The sequence below is a fragment of the Excalfactoria chinensis genome, chromosome 7 (assembly GCF_039878825.1).
Source record: "Excalfactoria chinensis isolate bCotChi1 chromosome 7, bCotChi1.hap2, whole genome shotgun sequence".
NCBI lineage: Eukaryota > Metazoa > Chordata > Aves > Galliformes > Phasianidae > Excalfactoria > Excalfactoria chinensis.
The window spans coordinates 28,228,756-28,255,354 of NC_092831.1; the positions used below are offsets into that span (position 1 = coordinate 28,228,756).

The 26,599-nt window shown below is 40.3% G+C and overlaps 1 protein-coding gene and 1 long non-coding RNA gene across 5 annotated transcripts in view; one reads left to right on the plus strand and one right to left on the minus strand.

The window, feature by feature from the left end:
* The window catches only part of LOC140254731 (uncharacterized), a 64,708-nt gene extending 54,279 nt beyond the window's left edge, over positions 1-10,429 (plus strand). Inside the window, exons 4-5 of the long non-coding RNA XR_011904296.1 lie at positions 7,675-7,841; positions 10,303-10,429. This is a non-coding gene — a long non-coding RNA (uncharacterized lncRNA). The remainder of the gene's footprint in view (positions 1-7,674; positions 7,842-10,302) is intronic.
* NCKAP1 (NCK associated protein 1) overlaps positions 4,971-26,599 on the minus strand; it is a 51,471-nt gene continuing 29,842 nt past the window's right edge. For all 4 annotated transcript variants that reach the window (XM_072341691.1, XM_072341690.1, XM_072341689.1 and 1 more), the window contains 18 exons: positions 26,235-26,316; positions 25,753-25,811; positions 24,813-24,958; positions 24,226-24,358; positions 22,618-22,737; positions 22,180-22,319; positions 21,198-21,329; positions 20,392-20,610; positions 20,169-20,299; positions 19,686-19,783; positions 18,029-18,122; positions 16,979-17,061; positions 16,460-16,540; positions 13,135-13,228; positions 11,824-11,940; positions 8,452-8,561; positions 6,335-6,424; positions 4,971-6,021 (listed from right to left, as the gene is read on the minus strand). In XM_072341691.1, the coding sequence (XP_072197792.1) occupies positions 5,905-6,021; positions 6,335-6,424; positions 8,452-8,561; positions 11,824-11,940; positions 13,135-13,228; positions 16,460-16,540; positions 16,979-17,061; positions 18,029-18,122; positions 19,686-19,783; positions 20,169-20,299; positions 20,392-20,610; positions 21,198-21,329; positions 22,180-22,319; positions 22,618-22,737; positions 24,226-24,358; positions 24,813-24,958; positions 25,753-25,811; positions 26,235-26,316 (2,046 nt within the window). In that variant the 3' untranslated portion in view covers positions 4,971-5,904. The remainder of the gene's footprint in view (positions 6,022-6,334; positions 6,425-8,451; positions 8,562-11,823; positions 11,941-13,134; positions 13,229-16,459; positions 16,541-16,978; positions 17,062-18,028; positions 18,123-19,685; positions 19,784-20,168; positions 20,300-20,391; positions 20,611-21,197; positions 21,330-22,179; positions 22,320-22,617; positions 22,738-24,225; positions 24,359-24,812; positions 24,959-25,752; positions 25,812-26,234; positions 26,317-26,599) is intronic.

Consider the following 26,599-nt stretch of genomic DNA (forward strand, 5'->3'; position numbering starts at 1 on the left):
GGATGTGCCCTGGGATCAAGTGTTTCCTATATATAGCAGCCCAAACAGCATCTGCATTTTACTCGTGTTTTTAGCAGCTACTAGTGGGATCTGCGAAGGGCTGTGATGAAGCCTCAGCAGTTTTAGGAAAAAAACACAAGTGTGCTTTTCCTGAAAGCTTTCACCAACTTCAGTTTGGGACCTTTGTGGGCTTCTGATCATCCTTAATCCCACAGCTGCTGGGGAGTGCAGGGACATTAGCAGAGCACTCATCTTCTACTTCCCTGACAGCATTCAGCTGAACGTAGAAATGGGGAAACAATGGAATGTCAGCATTGATAACCAAAACATTTTAAAGCTGCTTTACTTGTCCACTCAGTGAACCTCTGTAACAGAAACCTCTCAACAAGCGTTTCTTTCAGGCTGTTTGTCACACATCCACGGGTTGCACCTACAAGAATGTTTTTTCTCTCCTGGAAGCCACAGGTTCACCCAAAATGGAAACACCAAGCCTTTTTTTTTTTTTTTTCCCCCTTCTTCTCACATACTTGCAAATATTTAAAAAGACAGGGATAAATTTAATGATGTTTTTGTGACTTAGAAAAGCCTTGCATGCTTTATCTGCTCACTGAGGACCAATTATGTCTATGGTGACAATTAGCAGGGCTGTAAGGCACATGCTGGAATCATGAGAATACAGGCTCAGAAAAATACCACAGGATTCTTTATTGGTAGTCTTCCTTCAGCAGAAGACAGCAGTGGTTTTGTCTGCTTTGCATCTCAGCTCCAGTGCTGCTGGAGGCTATCTGTCCTCTCACTGCCCCATCTCAGTCAGTTCAGACAATAACAATGGATTTACAACGCTCCTAGTAGGTTATCACTGCCTTAATATCATTTTGTCCCCCTTTAGGGGCTCACTTACCAGCTTGTAGACTTAGGAGGTGAGGTCCACGTACATCAATATGATGCTAGAGGTTCCATCCATACTCTTCCCTCTCTTTACCACCTAGCTGCAAAATAACAAGACAACCAAGCATCTTCTTTGCTGCTTGAATCTTCTGCATTACTGAGATTTTGAGAAGCTCTGAGGTGATGCTGACAGGAAATGATCCTTCCTGAAAGGCACCTGAGTCCTGGGCTACACATGACCCAGCCACCACCACCACCACAGGAGTGAGCCATACCCACCTCCAGCAGCTGGAGAGATGCTTGAGATCTCAGGAACTCTGACTCCTCACCCAGCCAGTAATGAGTCAGCAAACCAGTATTACAGGATAAAATCCAAACACAAATGAATCTGATCATTAAGGTCTCCCTCTGAACTTCTATCAGATAACAGCTGATAAATACCATCCCAGCACTGAAACAAAAAGCCTGTAATAGAATAGTAGTGCGATTATTTTCTGAATTCTTTTTTTTTTAAAAGCAAGTGTCACAGGCTCAGTCCATTCTAAAAGCTGCTGCTTGGCCTTCTGAAGGGCTTTGCTATCCAAGACAAGAAACCCTTGTTCTTACCCCATCTCAATGTAGCACTGTTGCTAAACATCACTCCTGCTCTCTTCCACCTCAAAGACAAACAGAACTAACAGCACTGAGCCTCTATGGCTCCACTGTAACAAAGAGATGCTCCCATCCAGTTTTGCTGACCTGGTCTTTACATCTTACAAAGACATCTCAATGTTTTACATGTAATTTATGCATTCCACACCTCAATGAATTTGCTGCTTTGCTGGTGGAGTGGAGCTTTTAAATCTAATTGCAGGGGCTGAAAGAAGCAATCTAGAATTAATTCTTAATAAGTATCAGATGCAAAACTTGGTTATGAAATGGACTCAGATTCCCAACTGTCCCCAGCTCTGAGCACTCCCCATTCTGCCTCCCTTTTCACATCATCATATACATTCACAGTGCATTCTCTAAGTTTCATTCTTACCTCTTTGCAGCTGTCCACACTTCGCTGTTGCAACTCTACTACTAAACAGATTATCATTTGATGTTTATTTACAAACAATAGAGCTCTCTGCATATCTGCCCATTAAGTCAACTTAAATTTAGCTGAGCACAAAGGCCCTACAGTGAAGGGCAAAGAGGGAAAAGCAGAAAAGTTCAGGTCATAACTTCAAGTGACCAACACCAATGTCTTAAGCCATGTTGCTAACAGACTATGAACTGCACTTATTAGCACTAAGCTTTTAAATGCTGTAGTGGATGTGGAACTCTTATCTTTACATGTGGGTGTCAGGACACTTTTTTCTTCACTGAATTAATTCAACAGAAAGAAATACGCAACCAACCCCCCCCCCCCCCCCGGAAGCTAGGCTTAACATATGATTTTGATTCAGAATTTAATACAAGCATTTCCAAGTAATACGTTGTGTAAGACACACTGACACCGTACCCAGTCAATGGGTCATTTTAACCTAACAGCACTAGGAACAGCATGACTAATAGCTAATTAGGTATGGGTTTGGACGTAGGCCTGGGTGCTGGTGGTGCATTTTGTTATGTGTCAGTGCAAATGTTTACAGATGATAGAACACAACAAAAATATAGAAAAAGCACTTAGGGAATGTTTGTGTTCTACCAAAGAACACTTGTCATCTCCAGGGAAAACTCGATAAGAACTAAAAAAACTGATTCAGAACATGACTTCAGGAAAAAATAGGCAGAACTTCAGTATTCCTGAAAATTGGTCATTTGACAGTCCTGAAAATAGCTGCTCGGATCCACAAAACCAACCAAACACGGGCAGCTGCCAGTTCAGCTGCCTTACTTTGCACAGGCTGCGTCTGCGGTTCAAGATTCACCAAAATGAAAACTGTTTCCCTGTCTTCTTTCAATCCCTAATTTAACAGCCATGTTTAGTAATGAATGCAGCTACACTATTTCCTATAGGATCCAAAACACACGATGCAGATAAGTTGTGAAGCTTCTATCTAAAACAGAAAAACAGATCGCTAATTTAACAGAATAATTTGCCACACCGGTCAGCCTCATTCTGAGTTTGGTTCAGCTCAACAGATTCACTGAAAAACATTCCAGCATTAGTTTGACTATAACCGTACTTAGAGAACTGGCAGTAGTTCTTGGTAAGTCACCGAGTGCTCACACTTGTACGAGGCTGTGCTGCATCTGATAGACCGGGGAAGCTTCTGGCAAAATCAGAGTTTAGCAGCAAGGGCTATTTATCTCCTTGTGGTCAGGAATTCTTGAATCTGGAGTAAATCACGTATTAAGTCCCATAGTCCATGATGACCTGCTGAAGGAAGCTCCTATCACTTCTCCAATCACTGACCTCCTTTCAACATTTTCTGAGGTTTTCCAGTGCATCAGAGGAGACACGTTCCGAGCATTAGCTTTTCCTTTCTAGAAAAGGAACCACTACAGACAAAAAGGATTAACAGCAATCATTCACTTCCATGAGTTTTTTTTTTAAACCAAAAAGTAGTTTTCTGGGCAGTCACGGGACATGATTCTTTCATGCTGTCCTGCACAACAGAGAGCCCTCCCCCCACAAATGAGGTATCTGATCCAAACGGGCTCAGCTGTCCCTGCTTCATGTTCCAGGAGTTAGAAGCACTTGTGCAAACACCACCTGAGGTGACTCAACATATACAGCATCACATTAGCTTAAAAGCTGTGGAGGATGTGGTGCTGCTGGCTGCAGAGGAAGCATTCCTTCTCTGCCACCCCCCCCCCCTGCAGTTGTGGTTGAACAGACACATTGCTGTCTGTGTGCATGAACACCAGTTGCCTTGAGGCCTGCGGTCGATGTGTTCTGCCTTCAATAAGTGGGCTCTGTGTTGTCTCAGCTAAAACCAGAAATAAGTGCAATACAGTAGGAACAAAGCAAGAACCCCCACCCCTAAGAGACAAGAAACCTCACGCATCTTCAAAACCCCAAACGCTTGTGGCTGAGTCCAAATCTCTGCTCCCAAATTTCCTCTGTCTTCAGTTTGGTTCTGAGCTTGCTCTGAGCCTTTGCAGGAAGGGCACCCAGAGACACCTCAGGCATCTGACTGCGCAGAGTGGTTTCTTCGCAAAGATGCTGCCTTTTTCCAGGACTACTTCGGTAATACCTCACAACATGGACGGCTGGCAGGGATCATGATAAATGACCAATCATGATTCCTTTGAACTGACAAAGATGAAAGACAAAAAAAGGTTATTTCATAAACTACAAATAACTTGAATTTTTTGACAAGTCAAACTTGAAGCCATTTTTTGCAGAAGAGGCTAAAATACAATCAGATACCTTACTCCTAATTAAGGCTTTGAACGTACCAGCTTTCAAATAATTCAGCATTACACTCTCGAGTGTACCTGACTTCTTCAAGAACAAACTTCTGTGTTGTGTTACTAAACCACCGACTTAAGAACAGGTCTGTAGTTCTAACACAAAAAGCATCATTAGGAGAAATACAGATGTGCTGGATTAAAATTGTCCTAAGGAAGAAAGGCAGTACTTCTATTCCTCTGCACACAGGAAGCTATTGTAAATGAGCACAAAACAGCTCTTTCATAACAAAAATAAGTTACCAGTGTGTGCAGAAGCTGCACAGAGGACAAGAGCTTCATGCAACGTCGAGAGCATCGCATCTCTTTCCACGCTGTGGATTACAGAGCACAAGCATCTGGTCAGCTTTCAGGCAAAGTGGTCCAATGCTCTCCTGCATGCCAACAAGCAGCACTGATAAGAAGAGGCTCAGGACACATGGATCTCAGTCCAATGTTTTGATTTTAGCAACGATCTGCTGTTCTACAGTTATTTCACATTTCACATTCCAACTTCTCCTTGCTGGCGTAACTGGTTCCACTATGCACTACATAAACGCTTTTTGCATTTTACTACCTCAAAGTAAGATTTAAAGGCTAATGCTGCAAAGCCGACTCTTCTTACACCAGCCTTAATTCTTTCTTTCACTTTTTCCAAGAGCAACTGTCACATAAGCCAAAAGGTGGATGATGGAAAGAAATCTTCACATAAAAGCTCTAAGGAATGATATTTAATGAACTTTGAGATGTAAAGCAGTGCACCACAGCACAGTTTAAGCTTCAAATACTAGGATGACATTTCTATTAAAAATAATTCACCTACAGATAGTACAGTCTAGTGTTTATTGTATGTTATGGAAGGTACACTTGAATTCCAAAAATTTAAAACATATAAAAAGTGGTTAAGGGCTACCATTTTATCAACAGGTGATAAATGTGTAAGAATGTTTATTATACAGCAGGGTACAATGGTAGTGTTAATGCCAACAGGGCACCACAGAAGTTAGTTTAAAAAAAATCTCCACTATGCTTTATACAAACAACACCACTTGCTGTTGTTTAAGAGTATCGGGAAAGGATCGCTGTCTGAGGGGGAACGTCTGTCATGTTAGATAGTGTCATAGTACATAGATTGGCCAACGTTTCAAAATAAAACTAGAAATGCTGTCATTACTTCACAGAAATGCACATCCAATATTTGTTTTCAATAAGAACAATAGGTACAAGATTATAACTCTCCCTATATGAAATAATTTACACACAGATGGAAGCTACGCTATCTAAAATAATCACTAAATACATTTCTCTTCTGGGAAATAAACGAGCAATTTCTGTTCTGCATGATCAATATCAAAAACGTATAGCAGAAGTAGTATATCTTTAAACATAACTGATGCTCTAAAAACAAAATAAAAAAGGAAGAAAGGAAAAGAGAAAGATTTTCCATGAATGTGCAACCTAAAATCAACCAAGCTGATATTGTAGTACAACCATATTAAGAAACCACTGATCAGAAATACGACTTGATGGAAAAAGTTTATAATCCACAAAACTGTTCATCAGGCCATGAAGTGTAATAGCTCCACAGTTGACAGGTATAACTGAGGCCACACGGATACGTGCTATGTTTGATCTCCAGGAAGCAGATACTCAGGCAGAAGATGTGACGCTTTGTTTGTAGACAGCGTGGTACGCGTTTCTCAGCAAGACGTAAGGGAAGCAAGACTCCAGGAGATCCATCGTCAGGAACGGGGACTCCTGCACAATCTGACCAACAGCAGAAACGTAAGGCTGTGCACAGCACCTTCTACATTACTTCTTCGATGGAAATTCTTTTAATATTGTACAATCAAGAGTGGGAATTGTCTGAACAATAGGATACCACAACAGCAACAAACAACAACGTACTGATGCTGGGGAATAAAAGACAGAGTACTACTGACTACTGACAGAGTATTACTAAGAATGACATCACAAACTACTTCCACTGGTTGATGAACTAAACAACCAGAGGTGTCAACAGTGTGATGCTGATCCTATTCCTTTAGTTAGTTACCCCAATAAAACAGACAAAGCTTACCATGTCCAATAGTAGATAAACAGACTCTCTGTTCCTTGTAGTAGTTTTGTCCGTCTCCTGGCCAATCTTGAGTAGACTAGATGATGCAAGCTGCACAAGATGAATATTTCAAAGCAATTAAAAAAGCACACATCAGCTTCCACCCTTTCACTCCACACACATTTCTGAAGATATCAATAGCCTATTCAATAGTGACAGCACTGAACTTGCAACTACAAAGCAGCCAGCAACCATCAGTGCTGGGCTTTGCTCTCAGGGAGACGTTTTTGTTTACACATAGCAACATTTAATAAGCAGTTCGTGCTACTTCAGGCAAAAAGCCATTTTGTTTATTGTAAAGAACTTCTGCTCATCAAAACAAATAGCCAAAGTAGGTAAGTTGACTGTAATTAAGTCCACTGAAGCCAATAAGAGAGCTCCCTTTGGATCAAGATCTTCCTTTCTTGGTCTTTCCCACTATGCATATAAACTTACTGCATTATCATTTAAATTTTCTACTGATTGATATTATAACCAGTTTGCTGTAGAAGGACAACTCTCACTTGCAAAACTATATGTTTAATTTAAGAAGTGTCATCCTAACCGTAAAATTGTTGCATTTTATTAGACGATAAGCAACCTTGCATTGCTGGCTTGAAAAGACAGCCTAAAAATAAATATCCAAGAAACTTACACATATACTCCAGTACACATGATGACAGAACATAACCAAATACTGGATGTGCAGATAACATGTAGCCCATGTTTTCATACCTCACAGAAACACAAAAGAAATCCAATCTAAGAGCAACACCAACAATAAGACCCATCTCCTTCCAGCTGTCATGTGTACCATTATGCACTCACGTCAAGCAACAGCAATATAATTAAGCAACATTTACCATAACGGGATTTAAATTTCAAAAATTAACTCTACAAAACCTCTCTATTCCTCTAGAAGCAATTTCTGCAAATTAATTCCTAATGTAAAGTGAATGTGTACGCTTCAAAGAATCTTAGCTCATACTCAGCGGTACTAAATAACCCAGAGAGTTTTTCCTGTCTTTAATTAACATTGACAGGAAAGCAGATCATCTCCAGCAGCGTATTTTCTCCTCAGGAGGTGCTTTCCTTCCAGACTAGCAGTAAGTGACAAATAAAAGGGGTCATAAAAGATAAATTAGCAAAATATCTGAACCATCAAGTCACAGTCTGCACAGTGGTCTGAAATCAGTTCATAAACACTGCAAAAATGCAATCCTCATACCAAAAGTGTTTTTGTCACATGAAACCATACTGGTTTCCTTCACTTGTCAAATGTATGCAACTTGACGCAACCACCTCTCTTTCATCTCTTACAGCCAGCAGTTGCATTAGACAAGGTCAGCGGCTAAAGGTTTTCTCAGTTGAACAAAATGCCGCGAGCTTCCAGAATGGAAACAGCCTCTAAGGAAGAAGAAAGAAAATTGCTTCTGTGGAATTTTCCTTACAGAAAGGGACCACAACCCGACCCTCGTAACTGAGGAAGGTAAGAAGCAGGGTGGGTGCGTTTCTGCATTTCACAGATAAGCATCAAAAAGGAATAATCACTCCAATCAGTATTCTTTTAAGGAAAAATAAAATAAAATGAAGTCACCATTTTAACCTTTAGTTTCCTTTTCAGTAATCTGTAATCAAGAGCTATCTTAAAAAAACAACACAACCCTGTTTCTCCTTAAGAAGCATGCCAAAATGAATTTAAACATCTTCAGAACCTAAAGGCTTCTGACTTCATTTGAAGCATCAGTAGGGATAGCAACACCTCTGATCCTCTGCCTACTCTAAAGCATAGAAATGTCTCTTCCCAAATATCCTTGTACCGTGCAGCTATCAGACAGCTCCCGTGCAAGGACAGCACACACATCAAAAGGTACAACTCAAAGAACCGCTCCAGAGGTACCTACCCTGAAAAGACAAAATCATTTAAAAGAGTCCAATACATTGAGGGAAGAGTTAGCTAGACAGAATCATGATTTCACATGCACTACACGCCGTTTGCAGTCATGGACTGTACAAGAGGTGATAAGCGCTAAGAAACTAATTAATACACAGAGGATTATACTGAAAAAAGCTGATTTTAGAAATTAAATCATACATACAGCCAAAAATTCTTTCAGACGGTCTTCAATGCTTCCCTTGTGGATGGTAAATAAAGCCGCAGCAATCTGGTTGATAGCTTTTGCCAAGCAATGAATGTTGTTGCAATGCCCTAAACAAAAACATGCACAAATTACCTCAGCACTGTGTTTGAAAATGATAATGTTTTGGAAAATATTATCAAACAATAAGCTTACTCATCACAATGAAAGAGCAAGTTTCATCATCTTAAACAGCAGCAGCGAAGTGCTCTTTCACACAAACTCTGTATCATCAGAGCAACCTCCAAATGCTGAACTACACTGCAAAATTTGATGGTATCACCACTTGACAGACAAAACATTCTGTACAAAAAAAGACTCGATGAGGCTAAACGGCTGCTTCCTCCCCTTACTGTACATGAACAAATCAGCAGGCTTGGATGTTATTCCCCCAGGAGATCTGTAGGACCTCCCGAACCAAAGTAGTGTATTTCTGACAGCTCAATGTAACCAGCTTGCCAAGATTCACCTTGGCTTCAGGGGACTGGAAGGAGACTGGAAGGAGACTGGAAGGAGACTGGAAGGAGACTGGAAGGAGACTGGAAGGAGACTGGAAGGAGACTGGAAGGAGACTGGAAGGAGACTGGAAGGAGACTGGAAGGAGACTGGAAGGAGACTGGAAGGAGACTGGAAGGAGACTGGAAGGAGACTGGAAGGAGACTGGAAGGAGACTGGAAGGAGACTGGAAGGAGACTGGAAGGAGACTGGAAGGAGACTGGATGACACGGGTTTTCAAAACGAGCTACAGCTGAAAAACAAGAACTGCTCATCAGCAAAGCCTGCTATTTCTTTTGGCAGCTTAGTCCAGTCCAGCACAACAGAACAAAACCAACAGAGACCCAAACAGATAGCTTGGGGAACTGGAAGAAAAAAAAAAATTGGTCTTTGAAGGAGTTAACAAGTAAGGATGTTTGCAGACAACGCTGACAGGTTACTCCAAGCCACCCATTTTCTGACCATTGCTGAGAAACTGTGGCCTTCCAATGCGTGGCAAGTCTCACACTTTCAGGTCAGGCTATGTCTCTGTAGCCTGCTATTCTAGTCTAGTCTCTAAACACAAACTAGCGCTCTGTCCCAGAATGCGACTAAGTTGGGATCTCTTAATGAGAACAAAAATCAAGCAAAAAGAAAAGCCTGTTAGAGCCCCCAGTCTGAACCTGAAACTAGTGAAAGAAACTGCCTCAATCTTGAAGAAGGCAGAGGGAACACAGACACTGCTGAAGCTGTCCAAGAACTGTCTGTGTTTGGGACAAATCTCTTGCCAGATTAGAAAGCTGAAACTCCTTCAAAACTGTGACCTGTTGATGGTAAAATTCAGGATTTAGCCAGGGAATTTACTTCATAAAGAGCAGCATTATTAAGTTCCTATTCTGGAAACAGCATCTATTTAAAGTGTCTAAAGTCAAGTGTTCTACAATAAGGGACAGAACAGGAAAACATAATAACACACAGCTAAGGCAGAAATGACAAGGTCTATTCTGTTTGTTATTTGTGAAGAGTGAACATATTTTATATATTCCTTTTGGCAGACCATTTTCCTCTTAATAAAAAGGAGTCCATACAGTAAAGAATTACATAATACAGAAACCACATCTCATAAAATCAGTAGGAACTCCTAATACAGGCTTATTTGAGTTCTAAATGCAATTCCTCTCCAGTCAGTTTTATGAGATCTTATTAACTTAAGAAACCTCTTATGAAAAAGGCTTTGCCTGACTTCAGGTTAAGAGTTACTGAATTAAGTGATAGAAACTAGAATATTTTGGCTGCATCATATAATACAGACAACATAATCCTCATCTATTGTTTCAGACTGCCAGCAGCCGGAGGACAAAGAAGATCCTTCTGAAGAGAGAGGAGCTTGGGAGAGGCAAACTGCACGAGGTCCAACCTGCTGGAGAACATCTGTGAGCAGCAACATCTCGCTCACCTGACTCAGGTACATAGGAAGAAGTTTTCACAGGGGTAGGTGCAGCTCATAGACATACCTTATTAATTAATGACAAGCAAATATAATCACCATTAAAAACCTGTAGTACAGTTTCTGTGGCAAGTAGTATATGTTTCGAGATCACAGCTGAAAAAAGGCTACTGAAGGAAAAAAACAGTATCAGAAAGTGCTTCCAGCTGATCTCTTCTTACTAAACTACAAAAATAAATACTTAAGAGACATGGCCTCAAACACATATAAGCGAGTTCATCTGGGTGACACCAGCCTAAGTGTCCTCTAACAAGCAAATGCCTCTGCCTCTCCCCATCAATCATTTCACAGTCCTTCATACTCTATGTATTCTGAGGTTTTTCATTCAGCCATCGTAACTGAAAAAACAGGGTGGCAGAAACAGAGTGTAGATAACACAAAACAACCCTGTGGGATACAAGCTGTTCTCGCTGTTCATCAGAACAAGCTGTTAGCCTCAAACACTTGACCTTTCAAAACCATGTTCAAGCTCTACTCATTACATGAGAGATTTATCCAACTTTTTCACAACAGGCAAAGGGCTACACAAACTGTTTAACATTAGAGTTAACAAACCCTTGATCTTTTAAAAATGAAGATCATCTTTCCCTATCAAGAAGGATAATTGAAACGCATAGTTAAAGTAGACCTGATTAAAAGGAAAGCAACTAAGAAAATAGAAAGAAAAACCTCAAAGTATAGCTGATAAATGCATGCAGAATAAACAGTCCTTTATGCAAGCTACACAACATAATGCCAATAGCTTGAGCAACTGAAAGGTGACGCTTGTATGTATTGGAACAGTTTCCTCAGTCATTCTTTTTCAACTTAATTTTGTCTGAAAGAAACTTTTTCTTGGTGGATTACAAGCAAAGAATTTCCTTGAGGCAATGTACTCTCTGTAAGCTGAACTATTCCGTAGGTTACAGTCCTGTTCACAGCTCATACCTTCTGGATTCCATCTTCAAAAGTTAATGTTCAGTAATATGAATAGCCCATTAAAAACAAAAGCTATGATGTATGAGTAGCACAAAAGCCAACAAAGCCATTGCTAAAACATCTACACACTACGCCCTAATTAACACAGAACATGCTCTCCGCCAATTTCACACACTAGTACAAGATCGCCCCCTACAGCAAATAAACTGCTCTCAAAGTTTCAAGCAAAAGATTCCTCCATTGGAAATTTCAAAACAAGAGATGAGCAAATGCTTCACAAAGTAGTTCTCAGAAAACTTATTCTGGATCTTCCCTGTATCTTTTACTTTTGTTCATTAAGAAAGAGAAATAAACATTCACTGCAGAAGCATTAAAAAAACTCCCAGGACTATAATGAAGAAAGCATGCAGGGCTAACATTTTGCTGACATTTACCTTCAATGGCAGGACTGTACTGAGACATCACGTTACTAGCCAGAGTTGGCAAGGAGACTGCCACGAAGACCATGAGAAGACAAGCAATTTTGTATTCTTCTTCTGGACTAATGTTTTCTGAAAACAAAAATAATAAGCCCTTTAATACCGGATCATAACCAGTCATTAAAACATATGGAAATCCCCTGCTCTGTTAACCCAGTTTAAACACTTCATAGCTGTACCTCAGCAAAAGCTATTTGAAATGCCATTGCAGATACTAGTTGTTTTCCTAATATAAAGCTATGTGTATCAACATATAGTACATACAAACAATTACACTTTTGTATTTGACATACACTTTGTATACAAATTGTGCTTGATAGAACTAACTTTTAATACTGAACCGCCTCTTGAAATTATCTATATTTGCTCCTCCCAAGTAGCTACTATTAAAGCAAGAAAAACAAAAAAGTTAACACCTGCAACAGTTACAATCTGATAACTTATATTATCCATTGCACTTCCGGGAAGGATGGGAGGGGGAAAAGGCATAAAATGCTCAGTAAGGAATTGCAGTATGGCTTGGGTTGCAAGGGACCTCACGGATCATCAAGTTCCAACCCCTGCCCCAGGCAACGTGCTGCCAACCACTAAATGCTGCACTAGATCAGGTTGCCAAGGGCCCCGTCATCCAACCTGGTGGCCCTGAACACCTCCAGGGATGGGAAGACTTAATACTGTCAAAAAACACTTATGGAACTTAATTCATGCCTTCAAAACTGCCAGAAGAAGGGCTACACATGTGAGGGCATCAGTACGTTCGGTTTACATGTTTCCCATGGTAAACTGCATGTTAGCATCTGTATTACGGATCAGTAACAGTGTCGTGAAATTCATCAGATGCGTAAAAGATGAAATGCCAGCTGAAATGTCTAATTTAATTACACAGATTTGTTACAGATCAGTGGAACAGAACTGATCCCATCTATAGCTGTTCACAACAGAATCCTATTTCTCATGTCCTTCAAGTACAGCAGTTTTTAACCATCAGCCACTAGCTTTCTGCAGCACCTACCTATTACCTTTTTCTTAGGTCAAGAAAACAATTCATACGTAGTTGATCCTCAAGATGCTCATTAGTGCATTCTAGGCAGTCTGCACAGAACATGCACATTCTTCAGGCAACTTACAGAGTTGAAAGGAATACAAAGGACCCAAGATACATAAACCTTCTCCCAGCACTTCAAACACAGCCATGTCTCGGGGTGCTCAGCTTTTTGCTCCTCTTTGATTCTCGTCCGTTACATTTTTAAAATTGTAGCTCCTTACCTGATTTTTGGGAGGACAGTGCTACAACCAAGGCAGGATCAATCTCACAAGGCAATCCAGCAGCTGATGACAGTTCATATACATTCATTGCCACCTGAGGATGAGAAGAAAGGCAATTACAAGATAACTGAATGCTTTAGTGTCAACTTGATGAAGCGCAGTAATGCTGACAAGTTTAAAACGTTTACATTAGTTTGATGCATTAATAGACTTTGGAAACAAGGCAGAAACTAAATGAAGAACTTCTAGATTTGACTGTTTTGGTTTTTCCCCACCTCTAACTTACTTTGAGCTGGTCAGTCAGTACTTTGTGCGTTCATTTACCATTTCTTTCTCTCAAGCCAAACAAAGCCTTTCTACAAGGCCTCCAAAGCAAACATCCAGACTTTCAATTGGCTATTTCTGCCAGAGACAATCAGCATCCACAAAGGTTGCACTTTTAGACAAAAGCCGCAAATCACAAGTTAATGAAGTATCAGAGTGAGGCAGGCATCTTACAACAAGCAAATCTGATACAGTGTCCAGTGATTGCAGATGCCAAAAATTACACTGTAAGTGATCCCAACACTTGGAGGAGCTAAGAATGCCTTTCAATCTAGACCATTTCCAAGCCTGGCTCAGGTTCCATTTTATACCATTGCCTAGGTAATTCTGCATTTTCTTCTTTCCCTAATTTACACATGGAACTGAACACTTAAACGTGCAATTCAAAACAATCTTGCCAAAAGGAGGTTTGTACCGAAGGGCCCTGTGAAATGCTGGTGATGTGCCTTGCACACAACAGCTCTCTCATCAGCTCCCACAGAGTCAGCCAGCTGCAGAAGGCAGTACAGTGTTTACCCAGGTGGTCAGCTCAGCTACCTGAGTGCAAACCCCTACACAATAAGGACACTGCTTGGTCTGCATGGTGCTTCACCATCAGTGGACACACCATAGCTTGAGCACAGAGCTGCCTTGAAAGAATTACACAAATGGGAGCTGGATTATCACGAATGAGTTAACTATTAATGCTGGATCAAGTACAAGCCTGACTCTAATAATAATAATAATGCAATACCTTGACACTAAAAGTAAAGGCAAAACAAATCTTCATCTTATTCATTCTATCAGTTTTCCTAAATTTTAAGTTCTAGGGCTACCAAAATAATATTACATGTCAAGTATATGTTTCATTAACAAATTAATGCTATTTCCTACAGCAAATTCAGCATGCAGAAAGTTACAATATTACTGTATCCTAAAACATGCAGTTTTCTCATCTGTTGTTTTCTCATCTTAACTTGCAAGTTCCATACATGACAGGACTGGGGAGAAAGTTCAAACAAGCAACTGCTGACTGTCTACAAGACTTAATTGTTAGCAGGCTCATAGCGCTGGCCACAGCAACAAGCTGTTTTCAAGACAAAGCTCTGGCAAAGTTCTGGGCATTACATGCCAGAGTTCCCAGTACTCCCAGAAGGCGCTGCAGAGAGCACTACACAGGTTTGGCTCCTTCTGCACTCACAGTCCTCCAACATCACCCTTGCAGGCTTGTGCTGACTTCTCAAACTAGACTACACATCTGCAGCCCACACCACAAGATGCAACATCTAAGCTTGATACCGTGCAAACAGCAGCACAGACTGTACCGTAGCCCTTGTATTATATCACACAGTTTGAACTAGAAAAACAAAGAATACAAAATAGGTACATCATGAGAATCACAGGGGAAGCGTAGAAGGCCCAGAAAAGACCAGCTGCCAAACAGTATATAAAGCAGGGGCAACTAGCTGGTGCAACATGGTGTATCATCTGGACAACAGTCCTCAGTATGGTTTTATTCAGTAGTAGACTGCTTTTCTGCCACTCAGTTATTACACCGACTGCAAATTACTCTGGGGACTTGCAAAACAGAATAAATAAGCACTATGCTTTGTCATATCTGCTGACACAAACGAGTTCAGTGATGTCATTAAGGATCCACTTAAATGTTCAAGATGATCTAATATGATCAGGTTTAAAATGCCAATGGTAAAAGACTGTCCTCAAGGATTTAATACTGTTGCAGCCTTTATTCTGCCCAATTTTTCAGCACTGCTTTGGCACCAGGGGTCATAAGCTGCCTAAATCAAATGATCAAGCACAAGTCAGCAGCGACTCCAGCTTATCCACAAGCTGATTCTTCACATTCAATAATGGAACATGACACTGCTGATCAACTACTTTCTATGCAATCATAGGTGAGAATTATTCTCTAAAAAGGTAAAAGGCTTTTCTTCCTAAGAGCAAAGGCAACTCGCATCATTTTTATGTAATTATTGTAAGCCAGCATCCGTGAAATGTATTCTTCAGAGATCCTGTGGTGGCATCAATTTCAGAGTTTTCTGGAGCTCAAACACTTACAGTTAGTCAGCATTAGAAGTCTCAGAAAGCACGTGGCATTTCAGCCCATGCGTTCATCACACAGCCTCAGCTTCAGACTGACTGCTGAACTGTGTTGTCTGAACTGGTGATGCTGACCTTAGAGGGCTTGTAACAGTTAGTATAATATGCTTCTTAGAAAGGTGAAGTACTTACAATTATTATATAATACATTCCATTAAACGCTTAAGTATTTCTCAGCAAGAATCAATGGCAAAACATAACCTTCAAGTTGAGGAATAACAACATATTCCACAGCTGCCACACATTTTCTGTCCCACCACAACACCAGCAAGGAACCTGCAAGCCTTCAGATGCTCCAGGCCAAAACGAGCTATTAAAAAAACCCACCAGGTAGCAGCTAGGGCCAGAACTATAACTAGGGCCACATAACTAGGGCCAGAAGCCCCACGATGCACTGACAAGGGGTTGTGAATGTAAATACACTATCATTCAGAAGCAAGGCATTTAATTCATGGCACTGCTTCTCCTCAAACATGTCTAAGATGAAGTTTGGAATAATTTTCTACTCAGGGCAAAAATCAGGCTTGTAGACATCCCATGCACAGAGCTCTAACCACGCACACAGCCTTTTAATACTCACTCACACAGGCTGCTTAGCTTCGTATTATGTGCAGTGCAGCATTCCTCCCTTTATTGCTTAGTAACAGTTTGGCACTTCATAAACCTTGTTCTTAATGTCTGCCATGAAAGTTCTCAGATGTTAAAACAGGTAGAAAGGGACTTGTCAGTCTATGTTTCCCCAGAACATGAGAAGGCTGCAGAAGGATAATGACTTATCTCTTCAGAAAAAACACTGCTCTTTGGTTCCAACATTTTTCATAAGGAGGATCAAAGTCTCGCCCCTTGCATATTTTCTGTAAGCTCCAAAAATGACTCCATTACCCTTTGGGCCTCACATTACCTTCATGTCAGTCTCTCTTGGAATGTGATCTTTGAAGTCCTCAATGGAACTTACAAGGAAAGGAATGTGGTAGGATAAGACCTAAGAGACACAAATGCAAAATGAGGACAACACATTTCCAAAGCTCCCCCCATCAGCTAGACAACACCATTTTTTTACTGCATTTATTTTTCCAAATGAGTCATTTTATACGTATTAATTAAGTTTTGGACCTCAGACATTAAAGCCCAATAAAATCAAGCTGTTGGTAAACAAACTGAAATCAGGCTTTACAACACACTGAGAACACCAGGAGGCCTGTTCCAACCACAACAGGATGGTTTTAATGCAGTATTTCTCTAAACAGTACTCAAGAAGTACTTGTTTTCCTAGAACTTGCAATTCAAGGTTCAGTTGTAACTAATTTAACCACACATCAGCCTTTTCAAAGCTGTACGTCTGAATGGGAAAATCTCAAATACCTTCTTATCCTATGCAATTCAGTACAAATTATTCAGAAAATACTCAGTCATTTCTTACATCTCTAAGTGCTTCCTGTGCCAGCGACCGAAAAGACAAGATGACACCGATAATGGTCATTCTCTTCAAAACACTGTCAACAGCTGAAGAGGAACAAGAACAAAAGTAAACAAAAACCTACCCAAATTTATAAGCTCAACTCAACAACAAAAAATGAAATGAAACAATGAAACCAGGAAGAAAAATGAAATCTAAATACCTCAAAATAGCACAATACTGAAACACAGACACTTAAGAGCCAAAATAAACATGTGCTTAAGCAGTTTCTTAAACCTGAGTTGATGATGAGATTTCCTGAAGAGATTCCCTGCAAACCATTCAACAGATGAAGCCTGTTACATACAGATGATGGTATTCAATGCTAAAACTAGAGCTGTGCTTCCTTGAGGCCAGAACATACCCCTGTAACTATTACTTGTTAAAAATAACTGTGAAATACATTATAAAAATGCTTTCAAATAACAGTTTAAAGCAAAGGAATCAGAAAAATACGCATCAAAAAAACTGTGCTTCCTATTTACACCTAAGTATTCACCTAGATTATTGTTGTTACAGATGCGTATTATCAGCCCTGATGAAAAAATGATGCTAAAAGCTCATCACATATCACCTACACTGAAATCTCTTTTTGTCTGCAGCTGAGGACTGGAGTACTTTGAAGAGATCCATCAGCTTGTGAGTTCACACATGTAGTATTACCAATCACTTCACATCCAGAAAAAGCAACGCACATTTCATTCCTCTCTTTACTGTGAGGGTGGTGAGACACTGGCACAGGTTGCCCAGTGAGGTTGTGGACGCCCCCTCCCTGGAAGAATTGAAGGCCAGACTGGATGGGGCTGAGAGCAGCCTGGTTTAGGGGGAAGTGTCCCTGCCTACAGCAGGGGGATGGAACTGGATGGTCTTAAAGATCCCTTCCAACCCAAACCATTTTATGACTCCATGATTCTGTCAACATTATACTGAGACATTCATTTAAAAGGTGTTCTTCACAAAGATAAGGATAGAAACAGTTCTACATCTTCAGTAAGGACCTTGCTAGTTACCCACATGATAATCTTTTGAAGAGTGCTGCCATCTGGTCTGGCTTGTCAAAGCTGGTCCTCATTTGTGTCAGAACTTCAACGTTCTCCACCACAAGTTTCTAAAGAGAAGCAAGGATTCGAGTCAGCTACCCATTCTGATAGGCTAATAAGATAAATGCCTGATTTAGGCTAATTGCTCCCATTTTATTTTTTCATTAACAAGCAAGAAAAGTAATTCTACAAACCTATGAAATAAGCTATTAAATATGCAGCAAATGAATCACTTCCAAGAAACTGCAAGAGTACACGCACATAACCAAAAAACTGATTGCTATGCTGAAAGCTGGAGAGCAAAACAGAACACCAGGTTACACTGAAATCAAGCTGGGCAATTTTAAATCAGTCTCTGCACCAGAATCTGGCAGATGCCTGACATTGGATTTGAAACTCCTCAAAAGCTCTACAGAATGGAAGCCTGAAGGCAATAGCCTGCATGCTGCTACTGAATCAAGCTTTCAGCTTCACAAAAATAACCAGCATATGGGTTTAAGGTTTAAAAAGGACAGGCAGAAATACAGTTCTAACAGTTAACTGAGGCCAACTTGTTAACCCTCCCCCCCTCATTTTAACTCCGGATACAAAGCCAGCACCTGGTCTGGGAAACAAAAGCAAACATGTGGAATCCTACTCTTAATAAATTCCCCATTCCTATTCTCTTGGTGCTTCTTTCCCCCAAACACAGATGTTTCTCTGCTCTCTCTGCAAGGCCAACCGCATCTGAGCCAAGCAGATGAACATTTTATTACTTTTTTTTCCCTCCAAATATGTGGTCACATGCACGTGGATGCACCTTGTGTTTCGCTTATCCTTACCAGTATCAGAAAACAACTTCAAGTTGCTTTTTTATTTTAAAAATAAAACCCACAGAGCTACAGTAACAAACGTGCTGAATTTAACAAAGTAGGACAAAAATAAATGGACAAAGACAGAAGCAACCAACAAGCATCTGCCCAGTGGCCTTCTGTTTTACTTTAAATGTCACCTTGCATTGCCACGATTGACATAATTTAACCCTCAATTCACAGCCTTCTCACCTGGCAACTCTCGTTCTAAAAACTCAACAGCTGGAATGGGCACAAAGAATCAACAGCCCCATCCAGCTTAGTGTCAATCACTTGGGTCAGGGTACCTGCATCCCCCTTGTGGCATCTGGGGGAACATGAGCAACCCTTCTCAAAAAAAGGCTTCACATCTTTTTAGGCTGCATACGTCTTAAGCAACTCAGCACTAACACTGATGGGGTTTACAGACAGAACAACATCTTTGAATATGTAACCTGAGATGCAGCAGAAAGCTGTACTTCTCTAAAGGCCTGGTACGCTCACACTGGCTGATGGAGAAAAAGTGAATGTTTCTTCTAAGAACTGACTGTGCCTCTTTAATAAAGGAGCACACAAATAGCCACACAAAACTCAATACTGTAAATTAACAGAGCCTGCATAAAGTCCTGCACACTCAGCTACTGAAGAGCTTGGTTTAACACAAAGCACAAATGCACAGCTTCGCCATTTGTGCCACGCAGTCGCTTCACAAGGATAGCACACAAATAGCTGTTAAACATCCTAAACGAAGCTGAAACACAAACCCACCCTTCTTTCCACCCAGGAGTTCCCCAAGATTACCTTAAGCTCGGCAACCTGCGAAGAAATGTGCCACATCAGACTTTCACTTAAGAACTTCATGCCATACGGTCCCAGCAGCTCAGAGAGGGCTCTCATTTCTGAGAAATACAAGAAACAATTCTTCAATCATTCCTTCTTCAGTCATTTGACATTCATAACGTATCAACTAACAGCGTTTTAATCACAAAACTTTTACCTCAAAGCTGCATCTCAGATTTGATAACTCGTGCTGTAACAGAACTGATCAGCAGTCACTGACACATCACACTCCTACTGCAGTTTTTCATTTTTTAACAAAAAGTAAGAAAAACGAGCTACTTCAAGGCACTAAGGCAGCAGAAATAAACAGAAATGAAAATACTCTGCAAGGTAACAAGAGCTGTGTAAGATGAAACGCTTCAAGAGTTGCTGTAATTCCCATCACTGAAGCAGACTACATTTATCCCTCACAAACATCCAATAACTACATTGAGACAAGTTTACCTGATATGTCAGAGTATTCCTCAGCATTAAAAGTTAACTCATTTTCCGTTGGCAAATTCACAAATGCCTTCATAGCTGGAAAATACGCTATGTGACCATTGCTGACCTGCCTTAGCAATGTTTCCAAATACCTTAACAGAAAGGGAAAAGGTTTTAAGATGCAGACATACATTGATAGAAGTGATATGCAAAGCTCATACTAAGTGTTCATACAGTTACTTACCAATTTGTGTACAGACTGGTAATGGTTGGCTCACCGTGGCTATCTAAATGCTGGGTTTGCTGAAGCAGAACATTGTTAAATACTCGTGTAATGTCAATCTGTACGTAGTTCTCTATTGACTGCAGGACCGTCATGTAGGCTCTTACGCTGGTTAATAGCTCTGAAGGCTTTGCAATCTCCTGTGTTGCTTGATTATACATAGTCATTCCAACAATTGACCTTTTAAAAACAAAAGGAGTTACACACCTTTCTTAGAAGGGTTAAGCAAAGAAGCAGATATAAAATTGGTCATCATTAATCATTTTAATAGCAAAGATAGTAACTGTTCTGGAAATAACGATGTGAAGATATAGCTAACAACAGATGAGTGCACAAAGTGACCAGGTTTGTTTTCCTTCTACTTGAAGAACAGCAGTAATTACATTTTCTGTTATCTTTGTCTGCCACTGAGTTCTGGTAATTCAAAGTCTCCTTGCAGCAGACCAGTGAACCCAAATACCTGAAACAATGCCATATACTGTGCAAAACAATCATAGCAACATCATAAGCGCCTAAGTAAATTGGCATCACCGAATCCTACCAGAAAAGACAGGACAAGGAATGCAGGATCAGGCTATACAGTAGATGATACTCAATTCAACATACTTAAGTCTCCACAAAGTTAAAAGTATAAGAATATGACTTCTGAGCTTTGCAAGCTACCTTTAAAAACTAATCTTATGTAGTAAGCATACAATACTCCCAATATCAAACCAAGACAGACTCATCTTGTTTATGAACACATTTATCTTTCCGTTACTTCTTACTTGGTAAAGCGGATTTCCAGGTGAGAGGTTAAATATTCTCTAGGGGTAAACGTGTGCTCCCAAACCACCATGTTCGGTACGTAATTGATTGAGAAGCAGAGCTCTGAAAGTGCAGTGTGCAGTTTGTCCAGGCTTTAAAAAGAAATTAAGAAATTGAAAACAAATTACTTAACATAACATAATATTATCATAGGAAAGATACATAGATGGAAGATGCCTCAAGATCAGCTACAGCTCCCTTCTTTCAACTTCTTTGAACAAGTGCAGTTCTCTGATGGTTGGTTGTTGCACCTGTAATTCCTTCTCAGCAGCATGTGTGCATTTAACCACTTCCAGACACAACACTGAACACCTCGTCCTCTTCTTATACCTCCCTTCTTCCTCTTCAACCTCTACAATCTTGGCCTGTGATCTTACCTAACACTTATTTCCTATATTTCCTCCCCTATCACCTCTTACATCCCAAGATGGATTCATTCATCTTCCACTCTCTCTTTCTAATGGATCTAGATTTGTTTCTAGTTTGCTAGTGCTTTCAGTTTTCCTATAGCTACAAGTAAGAAAACCTCCCCATACCAGCAGATGAAGGCAGCAAACTGACTTTCAGCAGCATGAGCATTCAGACCTATCTGTACTTCATCCAACTAACAATGTTAAGCAAGGCTGAACTGAAAGATGCCACCCATGCCTTGGGACTCCCACTTCCTCAGTTGATAAGACTACAGGAAATTTAACTACAGCATGGGAATAGATCCTTACTACTCTAGAAGGGTAACAGCCACAGTGCTTGGTAAGAGTTGCACATTCCTACCACTCTAAGTGAGAAAACCCAGTCTTTGTACAAGGTACGAGTACCGTATGTCCACAGACCAGGAAGTCATTGCACTTACCATCAACTTTACTCTAAGAATGTAAGCAAGAAGTAAAAGTCACAAGTTTAGACTTGGGAATCACTGTGAAAGGAACAGGAGAGGCTGCTTACTTGGTCACAACCAATCTGTTTTTTCTCATGCTTTCTACTCCTGGTTTCTCCCGTTCAGGTTCTCCTTTCTTTCCCGTCTGTTTTTTCGACTTCTTGTTCACTGCTTGACTGATGGTTTTGGCACAATGCTTTGGCAGCAGCTGGGAGAGGGAAAGAAATCACCCCCACAGTTAAAAACCAACTGCACTGCAGCCATGAGATAAAAAATAAGCTTACAAGTAGGTGGAGACCTCATGACACAAGTAACAACTCCTTTGATAACTAACAGGATCATTTAACATAAAAAGTCTTCATCAGAGTACTTATCACTTTATGAACACTGAAGTTCCTGAGGTCAGGGGAAAAGAGGTGAAAAGGAAACAGAGCCATAACATTTCACAAAGTCTAACTACCTAGAAAGCCTGAAAGGAGAATTAAAGCAGAACAAAAAACACTCACCTGATCACTCAGCGTACACTGTTCTGTGCAAATGTCTGTGATAAGATTTCGAGCCTGCTTAGCCATTTCATCCAGGAACATGTTACATAAGGAAAGACTACGATCTCCAATGTGATGCCGCTGTTAAAAATCAAATAGAATTTAGTTGTCACTTTCCTCTTAGTTCCACACTACTCCAAAAATACATTGTTCTGCAGCTCATTCACATCTGGAGTGACAAAAAGCACATTACTGAGTCCTGAACAACGCTGAGTTGTGAACAATCCTGAGTCCTTTCATTCTCCATTATGGTTTTTTTACTGCAAAGCCCTGTACTGTGAAATTTTCAGTTACTGACATAGTGCGTTACATACTCCAAAAAGAAAGAGAAAAGCAAAAACTTCACTAAAAGGCGACAAGTTTTTAAAAGCAGATATTCATCGCCAATTCTGAACAACATCTGAAGCAGCCAGTACTCTAGGCTAGTGCAAATCTCACGTTTAGTACTGGTACAAATCAATGAAGAGAAAAAGAAAATGTAACTTAAGCTACTGCAAGCACACAGCACCATTCATTCCCTCAAACAAGTGTAATAAGGAAGCCTTGCTGCATACATTTCTGGACTAGGTTCCTCTGTATGGGATCCACACAAGTACAGCCTTCTGCCTTCATGACATCCTTCTTCTACCACTAATGCTTACTTCGTAACAGCCACACCACCACACACTGTAGGGCACACCGCAAGGATTATTTTTCCAAACCTACAACAGCTACCAAGTGATACAGTTCTTATACTGTGGCTGTGGCACAAGGCGTTTGCTCCAGCTGAGTTCACAGCAACAAGCACACAGCAGGCTTTGAGCTTCGGCCACTGATTCCTAGCTGGTACTGGAATGGTTCTGAAAGACATATCCTGTCCTGAAAGGAAGCTTTCATCGAAGCTTTGTTGTAGTAGCCTAACAGACCTAGTAACTTCATATTAGCACTTCAGAATAAAAATCCACTTACACAAACACTACACCAGACTGGCCATGCAAACCCTCTGGGTAATTCCAAAGTCTATGGGCATACATGCAGTACTAAAGGATCTGTTTCATCACATAAAAATACCAAGAACTTCCTCAGAAAGAAATCTGCTTTAACAAAGGATCAAGTTTTTGGAAGCAGCACTCCACAATTCGCATTCCTATTTCTACCCAAATAAGAAAATATAGCAAAGCGAATGCTTACATTGTACCACGTATCACTTAAGATTACATTTTCAAAGGCTTGCTAAGGATAACAGTATAACGGGCCACGCTGAACTCCCAACTCACTATTCCACTTCTATAACTATGAGTTAATAAACTTACGAATTGTAGCAGGCAAACAGCACATAGCCACACACAAACCAGTGACCCGGAAAAGTCATTTCACTTTTGGACCTGAACTCAACCTCTTTCTAAAGCAAAGACAATCATACTTCAGGAAACAATCCTAAGCACAGTAAAGTGCTGAACTTTGCCTTTTTATCACTCTCCTTCCTCTAATCCAACGCTGCTACAACAAATACCTTACAGCCCTGAGCACCAGTACTTCCGATTTTTAAACCAGAGCTGACAGTATCCAAGACATTGTATACAAAATTACCTCTTCTGGGCACAGTTCGTGGGTGCAGCTCATAAAATGAGTACAAAGGAGTGGGAATGCAATCGAGTATCTTGATTGAGAGGGAAGCTCCAAACACTGCTGAAACATCTTCTCAAAAGCACGACTATAGAAACTAATGAGAAAAAGACACTTTAATGGAATACATGTCTAAGCCCACTGCAAATGAAGTCTACTTACACAAATCAAACTCGCTGTTAATGCCAGATATGTCATTATAACATATGTAATATCAGATAATGCATATTGCTTTCAAAGACATTCACTTCTTACCCATTTTGTTTGCATCTCTTGTTATGCGACCATTTTTATTCTGATGTTTGACACGTGGTCACCACAAGGATTTGCAGCTTTTGCTAGAACTCATTACATAAGAACTCACAAACGAGCCCAGATCAGTTATGTGACTGTCTGAACAATCTCTGACAGACCTTCCGAGAAATAACAGCTAACCAGAACTTCATCTGAGTCTCCCACTGAAGTATCCTATGAAGCTTATTAAAAGTTAAACTTGCAAGGACAAATCAAACAATAATTAACACAAATATGCGCTCAGGTTCGTAACTTACCAGAATATAGAGAGATCTGAGGTTTCAACCAACATCTCCACCAAAGAATCTACCATTTTTGTGTGGAAAATGATGGTGTTCATCATTTTGCCTAGCTCCCTGTGGTCTGCCAGTCCAAGAGAAGCTTTAGAGACACTGGTGTAGGCCTGGACAGAAAAAGAAAGAAAATGAAACTACCGCTGCTTTTTTTGACTATTTCATTGCTATTGTCCAACACGAAAGTTAAGCACTGATTATGCTGTGCAGAGAACAAGTATTTGTAACGACTTCACACAGCCCATTTTAACCTTTTACTGTATTTTAAGGAAAGCAAACCGCCTTTCAGCAAAGTCTCCAGATGTCTCGAGTATGACAGCAAGGCACAGAAGAAGTGAGGCAGGAAAACACTGACAAAACACTTACACACACTAGAGGAATCAAGTTTAGAGAACCTGCCCCTCTGCTTTGTAATATTCATGCTTTGGTACGCAAGAGAAAGAAAGTGCATTTTTCAAATACGAGAATATACCATGTCTATCTAATATTGAGATTATCGTCTAAACACTTCTCCCCCTTTTACTATGTGAACTGGAGACAGGGTAACCCCAGCACACACAAGCGATCTCACTGAACATTCTCTTGCCGAGCAGCCTCTACCTTCCCTTAGCTGGGCAGGCTGAATCATATTCAACACAGCACACAGCTGCCAACAGCCTCCTCCTCCACAACACATTCCATTTCCAAATTGTTAAAAATGCTCCAAAGAATTATTTGCAAAAAGTAGGTGGCGATGCAAAGGGAAAAAGAAAGTTACACCAGAACACAGAAAATTGTCCTGTGTGTTTGTTAGTTTTAATTGCGCAGAATGTCCTTACATAGCCTGTCACCTACTTGCAGTAGCAGTAAGAACTTAAGCCAAAACATGCTCTAAGTTGAACGCCATGCAGACATGCAGTCTTACCTGCAATCTAAACCAATCTAGTCTCATTCCTCTGAAGTCAAATACCTCTCCATCTTCAACTGAAAGAAAAATGAAGGCAAAATACTGAACATAAACACTCAAGGGAGGTAACTACAGCAATTCAGAAACACTAAGCCAGTAAAAAAATTACATGGCTATTAAACCTCTTTCACTTGATAACTTCAATCCAGCACAACCATGCTAACAGGCATTGAAATGTTTAAATAAGAATACATATAATATCCTTTCTAAATTAAAGCTAGTGTCCTTCAAATAGTGTAGCCTTATCTGTACAGAACTGCCCAGGAGAAAGGACACAGATAAAGAAGCAGATACAATAATGGAAAAGAAACAAGGAAGTCAATTGCGTCTATGCCATTTACTGTTATGTGCAATCAGAAGTAGCAGGAAGCCATGAAACTTTCCAAAGAAACATTTCATTTGGTTCCCACTTTCCCCCACACTCATAGGAATAGACTTACCTTGCTTCACACTTAGCGAAGTCATAGTGTTTACAAAGGAGGACATGATGATGGATTCATCCTCTGGGCACACTGACAGATTCTGAAATAATTGTTGTTACTGTTATTATTAGTTCAAAGCTCATTTAGAAAAGATCGTCAAAATTTATAACAAATTATCATCTGCAATCTGATAATACGTTCTACATACTTTACAGAATATAACTTAATCAGCAGAGTTTCAAATAGTGAGAATTAACAAGTACTATTTTCCAGTTCATTGGTTAATGACTGTACCCACAAAAGGTTGTTTCCAAACCAACTTTGTCACGAAAGACAAAAATCTGTCAGTAACCATTCCCACACATGTTCAGGCTGTTGTCATT